The sequence below is a fragment of the Peromyscus californicus genome, unplaced genomic scaffold (genome assembly GCF_007827085.1).
Source record: "Peromyscus californicus insignis strain IS unplaced genomic scaffold, ASM782708v3 Scaffold_4__1_contigs__length_199733344, whole genome shotgun sequence".
Lineage (NCBI taxonomy): Eukaryota > Metazoa > Chordata > Mammalia > Rodentia > Cricetidae > Peromyscus > Peromyscus californicus.
Window position 1 is genome coordinate 38,338,652 of NW_026294562.1, and position 12,557 is coordinate 38,351,208.

Below are 12,557 nucleotides of genomic sequence, written 5' to 3' on the forward strand. Positions count from 1 at the left end.
AGTGTAACTGTATGGATTTTCAGTGACCCTTGCTGTGTAATTAGCACTGGCACTAAGAAATGGATTGTCACCAGCACCTCCCCCAACCCTGTCCTAGTCTTAAGTGTCTCCAGGGAAAGATGGGTACTTTGACTTCTAACACCAACATTCTTAGACACAAGGAATGCATTTTTAATAGAGCGGTTCAGGTGTCAGGCGCTGGCCAATAGAATAGATTTGTTTATCGGAGAGAATGTTTGAACATTCAGCAGACATACTGTATTGCAGGGTGTCATCCAGCCCTAACAATTAAATACTTTTAAGCTTGTGTTTAAAATAAAAGTTATAACCACAGCACTGAAGAAACTTAACTCATCTTCACCTGCAATTTAAGAGCATCTATTGTAGGTTTTTTTTTTAAGTACACAAGACATCAGACTTTCAGCGTTTATTTAAGAAGACATCTACTTTCCCCTCCAAAGCCTGAAAAGAAGTCCCAGCTACTATTAATCACAGGTGGTTTAATGATTTAAAGAGTGTGTACGTAAACATATGCACGTTGGTAATACATCACACGGTGTGAAGTAATGGCAACGTAAATACAGACTTTACAGTCGGAGCACACAGACAAACCTGCATTTCTCTTGTCTTACTGAACAGGAGGGAATCAAATCCCCTCCCCTTTCCAATAAGACGCGCTTTCAAATGCTAGAACCGGCTGCAAGCTGACACTGCTCTGGCTCTTACCTGGAAAAGAAGTCCATTATCAGCAGCTCACCTATGATACATTAGCTGTCTAGACATTCTATTAGGGGAAACTATTGTGCAAAGGCGAATAATTGCTTTTTCTTTAATGCTTGATAGATGTATCATAAATTACCAAAGTAGATAATGATTTCATTAGACTATTTCCTGGGAAGTTTGGGATTCTGTGTTCTATCAGGTGATGTCAATTAGCTCCCGGTCAAAGCTAGAAGGATGGAGCGTCTGACTCCTGCCAACTGCACAGGGCCGCCTTGGGCTCTTCCACTCTGAATGCTGGGTAGTGACTCCCAAGGTAACTTGGTCTTGCCACTCTTGTTCCCACTCTGGTGCTGGGAAAGCACCGTGTCCCCTCCAGCCACGGCTGCAGCGTCAGCGCCGGGAATCCTCCCAGGGAGGCGGTAGATGCAGGTCGCGGTCCCAGGCAGTAACGTCCAGGGAAGCATCGCCTTCCCTGGCTTGGACCTTTTCCCGTCGGATTGCCAGCAGCCCCTCCTCCAGGCAGGAGGGAGGGGGAGAACCACACGGGACTTCCTTCCCATTTAAAGGTCGCCAGGGTCCCACTTTCAGGACAACCCTCGAAGGGACCCAGGTCGACGACGCTTCCCTTGGCGCCGCTGTTGGGGACAGACTCCGAACGGTGGGCCGCTGGCTGCGGGGCCCCGCCGTTCCCTGACGCCTTTCCCCGGTGACCCCAAGGCGGCGGCGCACTTGTCACCGTGGGTGACCGAGAGGGGACGGCGGGGGGCGGGCCCCGCGGGGCAGGTGGGCGCGGCCGGCGAGGGCAGAGGCAGCAAGTGGTTGGGCCGTGCGCAGTCCGTCCTGCGCGGCGCCGGCGCGGGTGCCCGGTGCGCCGCACCCTCCGCTCCGCTGCGCCACCCGCCCGCCGTGCGCCCATGTCTCTGCCCGTGGTGCTCCCGGGTTCCTGCTGCCCGGTGGCGGGGCTGTCGGGCGGACCTCAGGCCGGGGGTCCTGGCGCCTCGACCGCCGCCGCCCAGGAGCCGCCACTGCCCCCGCTGCGGCCGCGCTGGCCCCGGGGCGCTCTGCAGCCTCCAGCCCGGCCCCGCTGCGCCCCCGCGGCTGTGCTGGCCCCGCCGCCCGCGCTCGCGTCCCGCCGCCCCGCCGCGCCCGGCTCCGCGCTGCTGCCGGCTCGCCCGCTGCTGTCGCTCGGGCTGCTGCAGCTGATTCTAGGCTGCTGCATGGTGGCGCTCAGCTTCGGGGCACTGTCGCTGAGCAGCTCGCCGCAGGTGAAGAACTCATGCCCGTTCTGGGCCGGCTCCTCTGTGAGTACTGTGCGCCTCTCTGCTGGGGGCCCACCCTCCGGGCAGTGGGTTGTTTTTGTTTGACCTCAGTTGGGGAGCGCAGACGCTCAAGCTATCTCAAGTGTTTGGCGGCAGTGAGTGGGGGAAAAGTGTTGGGAGGCAGTCAAGTTCAAGGGAGAATTGGATTGCACCTGGGCAGGATCTGTTCCTTGCACGCTAAGGATTTTGTTTCCAGTCAAGTTAACATTAAGCACAATATTAAGCTCTTTGAGAGATTGGCATGAGGATGGGAGAAAAACAATTTAAAACTTCTTTGGCCACTGAATACTTGTACTACATTGGCAAAGTAAACTCCCGCAGGGCAGGGGTTTTGGTGTGTTTTCCTCACCGATACACCAACAATACCGGTACAGGGTGGGGTACTTCTGGACAAAGTGACAGACTGAAGAGGGGGAGGCTATTGACTTGTTTTTTATTCTTCACTAAAACACGGATAAATGAGAGCGTATCTGGTGTTGGGTGACTGCACCCTGAGGAGCTCAGAGGTAATAAGAGGTTGTGTGTGACTGGTGACTTATACCTGTCATTAAAGGAGGGCTCAAACCCTGGGTGGCTTCCTGGAGCCACCAAGGCTGCCCTGCAGAAGTGGGTGCTCAAGAAGCAGAACCTGTCATTATGGATGCACTCACCAGCACTCCAGAAGTGTGGGGCAGCTAGCTGGGGATGTCTGCCCTGCCCTGGCACCGGGTCTTGCCTCCTTGGCCAATAAGGCACAGGGAAGCCTGGTCTCTGAGAAAAGCCGCTGCCATTGAGCAAGCATCTGTAGACCGGGTGGCTACTCATTCCTGCCTCCTAACTGTGTCACAACTTTCAAGGCATCCAACCTCTGGAGGTTTGCCCCCGGGGCCGAGCGACTTGGAAACAGGTCCTTGTGCAATGCTTGTGGTGGATGAGTAAAACAAATGACCTTTCTGTGAACGAGTGCACTCCGAAAGCCCGACAGTGTCTATAGCTTTTTCTACCAACTTCAGTGAGTGTACATTTCATGCTCTGCTGGTCAAAGCATAGCCAGAGTCAAGACCAAATTCAAATTAAAAAAAAATGTGGGAGAACTTATTGAACCTAGGGTAATTGTTTGAATAACAACATTAAAGACACAAGGTTTCTGTTTCTCTGGCCTAACTCAGAATTTTGTATCACCCAGTCTCAATCTACTCTTTTTTTTCTTTTTTCCATTTTGAGACAGGGTTTCTCTGTGTATTTTGACTGTCCTGAGACTCACTCTGTAGACCAGGCTGGCCTCACACTCACAGAGATCTGCCTGCCTCTGCTTCTGCCTCCTGAGTGCTGGGATTAGAGGTGTACGCCAGCACCACCCGGCAATCTACTTTTCTTTCAGACACCTTTGCTAAGTGGTTCTGTTGGGACCCCACTCCTTTCATGCTATAATGAGTGAAGGTCACAATTTATGTTGACAGAGTACCACCCTGTAGAGTCCTGTCCCTGGGCTCTGCCACTGTCTCGTGAGTGTTCTGGAAAACCTTGAAATGGGTACTCTAAATAGAGTAGGGATGAGAATAATAATCCCGCCCTCCTACCCACCAAGCTAGCCATCCAAATGGTGGCTGCATTTCTTTCCTCTAAGTACCGTGGACCAGAATCTTATATGTATTTTATGGATTTACTCTTTGTAAAATCATAATCCGTTGTTCTCTCAAGACAACTTGTCTATTAAAAAGTTTTGTGGTGGGTGCTAGGGTTATGGTTCCATCAGTAAAGCGTCTGATGTATAAGCATGGGCGCTTGAGTTTGGATCCCTAGAACCCACCCAAAAGCTAGGTGTGGGGAGAGGGGAGTCTGTAACCCTAGTGCCTGGGGTGGGGTTGAGGGAAAGTGGACACAGGTGGGTCCCTGAAGGTCATTGGTCAGTCAGCCTAGCCAAACTGATGGGACACCCAGTCTCAACAAGGGAAATAAGGTGGAGAGTGTGCCTAGTGTCGTTCTTTGCCACCACACACATGCAGACATACTAACAAGTACATACACTACACATATAACCTGTACACACACACACACACACACACACACACACACACACACACACACACACAAAACATGGCCTTTCCTTTTCTAAAATTAAAATCTGAAATCATTTTGCAGTTATAAATTATCTCAGAGGTAAGTAAATGCACTTAGATGTCAACAGAGCCGCAATGGGGTTTGATGAAATGAGAAACAAAGCCCACAAAACAGAACACGCAGGGTGGTGCCTTGGGTTCACTGGCCAGGCTTGCCCTCAGGAGCGAGCTAATCAGACCCGAGAAGGAATCCAGGACTGGGACGTGAGAGGTTCTCTTTTGTATGTCAAAGTCTACCCTGTGCCCCAGGTCAGTATTCAGACCTGTAACTGTCACTTATTCTGTGTATGTGTGTGACCTGTTCCTAAGGCTGACTTCAGAATTTGCAAAGTGGCAACAGAACCAATGAATATTAACTGTGTCTTCAGAACAAGTAAATAGGGTTTAAGTAGATGTCCTTAGATTCCATGATTCTCTTGGTGTTTCAGGAAGAAAAATACCACACTTGTATCATGTTTTAAACTCACGTAGGTGAGTTTTTAAGAGCTCTTAAAAAATCCTGTACTAGGAGAGAAGTTAGGCTTAGGCACACACCGTATAACAAAACCACAGCTACTCCCTAGCTACTAGAACAGTGGTATCATCTGACCCTCCTCCTAGGCTTTGTCACTGGTCCTGTGTGTCCTGATAGATGCCAGAGCAAGGAGATGTTAAGCAGGAATTAGGTCCTTCTTACTCCCAGTCCATTTAGCAGATTACAATTCCCATATTATTGGAAAATCTCAGTATTATATCATTTTAATTTCATGTATAAATATTTCAATGTGTATATTTTTAGACAGTGTACACACACACAGACACACACACACACACACACACACAGACACACACACACACACACACACACAGGGTTCATACAAGTAACCCGGAAGTCCTAAGACCCCTTTCCACTTTCAACATTTCATTATGAAAAACATTAAAGTTTTAACACATGTAGAAAGGAGAAGGTAATGTCCCTGTGGGTTGGCCCATCACCAGCCTCAGGAGCTAGCAACATCTGAGTATCTGACACCCCCTCCTCTTAGCACACTCAGGCCAATTACAGATGTGTAGGTTCAGCCATTAAACATTCCAGTGTGTGTTCTCTGACACGTGACAACAAACTCGGATGGCTGAACGAAGGTTTTCGTGGAAAATGATGAACAATTGTGACTTGAGGACTAGAAAAATGAGAGCAAAACCAAAGAACCCAGCTGCACTGAATTGTAGCCCGGCATGTAAAGAGAACCAACCTCCTGGTAGTTTCCAGGGCATTCATTGCTGCCTGGCCATCACCAAAATGAGTTTTAGGAAATTCCCAAAACCACCAGATCTTCTTTCTCTCCTCCTCTCCACCCCCTGCCCAGGTACCACCCATTTTCCTATGTTGTGGCCCTGTAGATTACTTCTATCCTGGACATTTTATATCTATATATTCTCATATATACTCATATATATTCACACACACACACATATATATACTCATATATTCATATGTATGTGCATACACATGGGATCATACAATATATGGTCTTTAAGGATGAATAACTTCTTTTAATTAGGGTAGTTTCAAGGCTCATCCAGTTTAGCAATAACCGTTCCCGTGCATTGTGATGTGAAATGTCCTTGTGCAGGCATACTGTGATTATGTTCACTCAGTTTCTCCCTTGCTCCCTCCCTTCCCCCTTTCCCTCTTCCCTTCATTTTTGCAGATCTGGGGACTGAATGCAGGGCCAAAGGCAAGAAGAGCTTTAGCCCTGAGCTATGTCCCTGGCCCACTCAGCAGTTTGATTTGTATATGGCCAACCAGTCTAATGCTACTTGAAATCCACGTGTGAGCGCTGGAGTGAAATCTCCTGCTCTCAAACTGTGACTGGCCGCAGCCCTTCACAGTTTGTCACTGAAACTGGCAAACCTTAGTTTGGTTTTTTAAGAATATTTTGTGTTTGATACAGCAGTAGGTTCAAAGGACGCTCACTCACTTGAAAACAGCACATTTCAGGGATGTTCCTCCATGTTTACCTCTGGGAGGGGTGTTGCTCAGAACCGAGGTTTCTCCCACTTGTCCGAACCCTGAGGAGCCGTTTCAGCTGTTTGCAAATACATTTACTAATTAAGTCCTATAAGCAACCTTCCCTGCACTCTTGAAATAATATTTTAGCAATGGGAAGGGGCTGTTTTAATATAATCTTTATTTTTTTTAAACTACATTTCTTTATTTAAAGAGGGGAAGGGAGGGAGGGAGTATGTCAGAGAACAACTTGGCAGGAATTAGTTCTCCTTCTACTCTGTGGGTCCCAGGAGTTGAACTTAGTTTGTAAGGCTTAGTGGCAAGTGCCTTTACCCGCTGAGCCATCTCAGTGGCCCCCTAATGTAATCTTTTTTTTTTTTTTAATTTGACTTCTGTTGATGTAGCTCAGTGGATAGAGCACCAACCTAGCACACCAGAGACCCTGGGTTCAATGCCCAGGACTGCCTAAACAGGGGTGGTGGCGGCACACCGGTCTGTCACGTAATCCAGTTTCCACTCGTGAGCTGGACATTGGCAGATGCGGACTTCAGTTCACCCTTGGCTTAGCCGATTGAGGCTCACCTGTGCTACGTTGGATGCTGTCTCAGAAAAAAAAAAAAAAAACCAAACTGCATTCAGATCTTTTTCACCTGAGCGTTCTGTGATCATTTCCCCCTTGCCAACCTTGGTTAATGACTATTATGCCCAAAGCATGTGGTGCCAAGGGATTAGCCAGTTTCTTGAAACACAGCCTATAGTTGGTGAGTGGCCGAGGGAGGATCTCATGTCTGTGTTCAGGTTGTGTTGTCCTGGCTCTCGGTTTAGGCGTGTGTTTAGTTAATATTATTTTGATCCCATTGGGATTTTGGGAGATGGCGCCCACCACACTGAGCGCCATTTAATGAAAGAGTAGAGAAAGTTGCATTGGATTGCCCTTCTGATTTTTGAAAAACAAAACCCCCAGCTTTGATGCCATGTGTGATGCCTGGGAGCGGTTTCAGACGGGAGGCACAGAGTTGGCCGTGTGCGGTTCTCCCCGGGGAGCCCAGTTTGCACGCTGTCTGTAGACTTTCGTTTTCCTCTAAGTCAGTAAGGTGAACTCTTCTCATCCCTCTCTTGACTCCGCGATGTGATGGCAAGATTCCAATTTCACATAAAGAATCATTGAGGAAAACCTATTTAAAAAATCATTATGACTAAGCCAAAAAAAAAAAGACTGGCCAGGGAAGAAACCGACATAAAAGCCCTGAAGTTACTGCCAGTTAAACAACAGTGAATATATATTTTCTGTCATGTCCATTAGATTCTACTTTTCTACCAGTTCAACTATATATATATTTCCTATCAAGTAAATCAAATATTTAAGGGACATTTTGAAGATAGTATTTGGAGTGAAATTTATTGACTTTCTTCAGTCCTTTGTTTTACAGGACAGCAGAATCTCACTTATAGGTTCTTGCTGTGAGTGACGTTCTCATCTGTAAAATGGGCAGGATGCTCTTACCTCAGGACTGATTTTTCGTGTAAGAGAACATGTGGGAAAAGGCTTGGCTCCTGGGCCTGGCACATACTAGATACTGTGCAAATCTTCGAACACCAAGGCAATAACTATATAACCAAAGTAAAGTGAATAGGCTGTCTATAGTACCTGTTGTGGGAATTCTGCTCACTTACTCAATGTTATAAATGCTATAAAAAGGGAAGAACCTCTCTCTCTCTCTCTCTCTCTCTCTCTCTCTCTCTCTCTCTCTCTCTCTCTCTCTTTTTCACACACACACACACAACACACACACACACACACACACACACACACACACACACACACACTTTTTCAGTTATAGGGAAAGATCGGTCGTTGGGAAGTCTGATAAATTATTCTCTGCCTAGTTAAAAGATAAACACAGGGCATTTGCAACATAGCTTTTAAACATCTGTGTTTAGATCCAGCAGGTTTTGACAAATGAGCCAGAACATTTTTGCCCTAAGGCATGTTTGTGGATTAGTCAGGGAAAATAGGGCAGTAGAAGTATAAGCCTTTGATTTTAATGATTGGTTTTTAAGCTGGAAAATTAAGGGCATTAGCCGCACATGGTGGGTCACACTGACTCCGAGCTGCTCTACCTCAGACGCATGCTTCCTCTGCATTATCAGGAAGAGGAAAGATCTGTTTTGTTCCCATGAGCCACAAGGAACGATTTTACAAGGAGCGGAACGGAAACGATAATGACCCCGATTATAATTATCTGGAGATGGTTTGGCATTCACCGTAGGTTCTTACCTGCACATTCAGGGCACGTTGCATCTTGTGCCCGATGGAAGAATGCTGATGGCATCGTCCTTTCAGGAAGCCCAGCGAGTGGATATGTGTTCAGGCTTATGTAGTCATCCTTAAGCAAGCTCATCTTCTATTTCTGGTCTCCATTCATTTGTTTGTCCATTCATTCATTCATTCATTCATTGACTCTTGCCATAACCAAGTGCCTTCTAGAAGCTGCCTGTGGCATTTGATGAGGTTTCCCAGGCACAGGCCTTCACGGCATAGACGGTTTAGTCAGTAGTAGTATTGTGGTGTAGTAGAAGCCATGAAAGGTCATTCCTAAGGGACTTCCCACCTCCTGACAGAGCCCAGCTACTGCTACCCCAGAGGGAGGCAGAGCCTAGCGTCCTCTGCCTCTCTCTCCTTGCCTTCCACAATATCATGCTTGGATGACAGGAAGCACAAGCAGCCATTCCTTGAGTCTTGAGAACTTTTAAAGAATTCAGCCTCAGCGCAGAGCCTCAGTTCCTGCCACCATTCCGGAAGGCTTCTCACTCTCTCTTCCTGCTTCCTGTTTGCCCTTCACCCCTCCCCCCTCACAGTGTTCTCCACATGCCTTGGGATTCACCGGGTTGGAAAAGAACAGGGCTACTGGGTGAAAGTCAACAGGGCGTGGGTTTGTTGCAGGTTCAGGACGGACTGCAGATGCAACCTCCACCTGGAACTGGGGTGCAGTTTTATTTCTGCTCCCTAGTACTGGGGATTGAGCCACTCAGTGTATCCCCAGCCTTCTTTTTCCTATTTATTTTGAAATAGAACTTCACTGCCTTGCAGAGCTGGCCTCGAAGCTACTCTGTAGCCCAGGTGGGCCTTGAACCTGTGAGACGCAGGCCTGAGTCTTCTGAAGTACTGGGGATGGAAATCAACTCTGCCAGGCCTGACTGAACTTACTTTCCACCACCTGGTAAGGAATGTGGTTCACACAAGCTTGCCAGCTGTGCTCTGAATCTGTTTCAGAATTCAAGTGGCAGCCATGCCTTTAAACAGAGTGCCTTCTGGCCCATGGCCTGGGTGTGTCTTGATTTATTTGGGTCTGTATTCAATATTGCCCTTTAAGCTTTGTTTTTCTCTCCAGCAAATATATCTTAATATCTCTGCCAAATACATTGTGAGGTTGTTGATGTTCCTTACATACCAGGTGTTTTATTCATATTTTTCCTGCAGTGGCTACTATATAGACAAAACACCACTTCCAAAGGCAGAAAGGCAGCGTGGTTCTTTGTCTCAGAAAGCCTTCATTGGAAAAGACATCTATCTATGAGGATCTATGAGAATTAAAAAATAAAAATAACGTTCCACGTAGCCACCCCTTTCTTGAGACTTTGTCCAACAGGAATAAAAGCGTGTGTCTTTAAATATATACTCACAAAACACATGAATGTTTGTTGCTGTATTGTTTACAAGAATAAAAAGCTGGGACTAGAGTGAATGCCCACAAATGTGGAAATGATTGAATACATTAGACACTGGTGCACGATGGAAGGCTATAAAGCTATCATTCTGAAATGAATTACAGCTATTTCAGCGGACTTGGCAAGATTCCAATGAAGTACTTTCTGAGATCAGAAAAATCAAATCTAAACCAGGCAGTGGTGGTGCATGCCTTTAATCCCAGTACTCAGAAGGCAAAGGCAGGTGGAGCTATGTGAGTTCGAGGCCAGCCTGGTCTAGAGCGTGAGTTCCCGGACAGCCAGGGCTACACACAGAAACCCTGTCTCAAAAAACAAACAAACAAACAAACAATGCAAATCTGTCGTGATGATTTTGTGGAAATCACACCCTTGTGCATATGTATCTATATACACACATGCCGTTGGCATATAGCAGTAAGAATTTAGGGATTTGTACTTATATAAAATACATTTAATGTACTAACTTGTGAGCATGGAGGAGGTGGGACGTTGAGACTGTTACAGAAATGGAAAGTGTAGCTCAGACACATAATTGTTTTATAGGCTTTTATGTCCTGAGCTGGACACTTCATCTTAATAATACTGTTTTAATGGGAAAAAAGAGAATGTTCCTGAAAGCTGGACCGCAGGGTATTATGAGATGGTGACACAAATAACAAACATCGATGAATAATTCAAATCATAGTTATTTTGTACTGAAGTGGGCGGTTTGCGGTTTCCTCAAGGGCAGGGAAGTCTTCAGTCATGTTTTCACACAAAAAGAGTTTGCATTTCCTCAGCAAAGTCCAAGCAGGGTGAGGAGGCAGAGACACACACACAAGGACATACATGCAGATGTCTGAATGTGTGCGTGCATGAACAAGTGTGCCCACGCAGCAGATGCATGCACATGCACACACAACAACATGTGTTCATGGGCACATGGGTGTGTGCTCATACACTCACTGGATATCAGGTTTTCTGAGGAATCTGTCGTGTGTGTGTGTGTGTGTGTGTGTGTGTGTGTGTGTGTGTGTGTGAACAGGCTGACTTCGAATTTGTGATCCTCCTGCCTCAGCATCCTAAGTATTATATGTATGTACCACTACATCCAGCTCAGTGTTAATCTTTTGCGCTGGAAGAGACCCAGAGGTGATTTCTTTCGCTTAACATCTCACAGGAGACCAGAGTCAGGGCTGGAGACAATGAGGAGACTTAGCCAAGGTCACATGGCTGACTCTTTTGAATCTGAGCAGGAGGCGAGAGCCCTGGGTTTCAGGAGCTCCTGTTCTAATGCAGAGACTCAACACAGCCCACACAGTAGGAATGAAGGCAAGGGGAATCCTATTGAAATTCATGAAACTTCCAGGATAGAATGGGTTAGAAGGAAACCATTACCTGCCTGCACATATGGGCTTCTGGGTCAAGGTTATATGAGTGCATTTTGTCCCCTGCTGGTGTGTGGGAGTCCACAAAGGTTTTTACCCAGCAGGGCTGCATTAGGGGATGGCTGGACCATGTTCATGGTCACCAGGTGTCTGGGATGGTCTGCACTTGACTGTGCCGGGGGGAGGTCTTTTGCTCTGCCCCTTGGCATTCCTTTAAAAAGCCCTTTAGTAGAGACAGAAGGGCTGGTGGGTTTGGACCCAGGCCCTCCTGAGGCTGTCCTGTGTTTTCTGTCTCTTCCTCTGTCCTTCTATCTACAAATTCCTCATTTCTCACTGCTCGAGAGTACCCTGGGGGAATAAGAGGGAGGTGGTCTCCCTCACTGCTGTGGCGCTATGGCTGCTTCAGTCTTGAGATGGGGTATTGTAGGTGAACCTGTGTGTTTGATCTGAACACTCTTGCCTGATGTGTAGTTAATAAACAGCAATTGTGGATGTGTGCATGGGAGGGACTGGGGCAAGGGAGATGTTCCATGAAGAAACTCCTCATAGCTGCACTTGGTGGACACACCCTGTAGCATACAGGGCAAGCGTACTCAGGAGGCCTCAGGGTGTCCCGAGGATTACTTTGATTCTTCCAGTGACTTAGTGAACTGTGCCATCCAAAAGGCTGTGGCGGTTTCCAGTCTGTGTTTTGGCAACATTCTGCTTCTTCTTGTCCAAGAATTTTAGTGTGTTTTTTATTGAAGCGTTGTTGTGCAATACAAGAGCTTTCTCTCCATAGTTCCTCTTTGTGGAGTAAATGCTCAGGGATAGGCATTTGTTGATAATCATGTAACAAGCACTACCCTAGGAGCCAGGGATTCAGAGACAGGACAGGAGCTCATGGTAGAGGTGCAGAGATGCACCTCTCAAATGATGACCAGAGTTTTCTTAAAAAGAAGAAGAAGAAAAAGACATGTATGTGTCTCTGTGTGTCTGTCTGTCATTGTGTGTGCATGTGGGTGCCACATTGCCTGATATGGGTGCAGGAAACTGAACTCCAGTTCTCTGCAAGAGTAGCAAGTGCTCTTAATTGCTGAGATATCTTTCTAGCCCATAATCGGGATTTTTTTTTTTTTTTTTTTTTTTTTTTTGGTTTTTTGAGACAGGGTTTCTCTGTGTAGCTTTGCGCCTTTTCCTGGATCTCGCTCTGTAGACCAGGCTGGCCTCGAACTCACAAAGATCCACCTGCCTCTGCCTCCCGAGTGCTGGGATTAAAGGTGTGCGCCACCACCGCCCGGCGGGATTTTTTTTTAAGGGAAAAAAGTTGATATGTACAAGACAGGCGTGT

At 47.0% G+C, this 12,557-nt stretch overlaps 1 protein-coding gene across 2 annotated transcripts in view; it reads left to right on the forward strand.

Annotated features, from left to right (window-relative positions):
- Nucleotides 1-490: 490 nt before the first annotated feature.
- Entrep1 (endosomal transmembrane epsin interactor 1) overlaps nt 491-12,557 on the forward strand; it is a 66,190-nt gene continuing 54,123 nt past the window's right edge. Inside the window, exon 1 of one of the 2 annotated variants that reach the window (XM_052712954.1) lies at nt 491-2,024. In XM_052712954.1, the coding sequence (XP_052568914.1) occupies nt 1,638-2,024 (387 nt within the window). In that variant the 5' untranslated portion in view covers nt 491-1,637. The remainder of the gene's footprint in view (nt 2,025-12,557) is intronic. The other variant, XM_052712953.1, reaches the window with a different exon arrangement.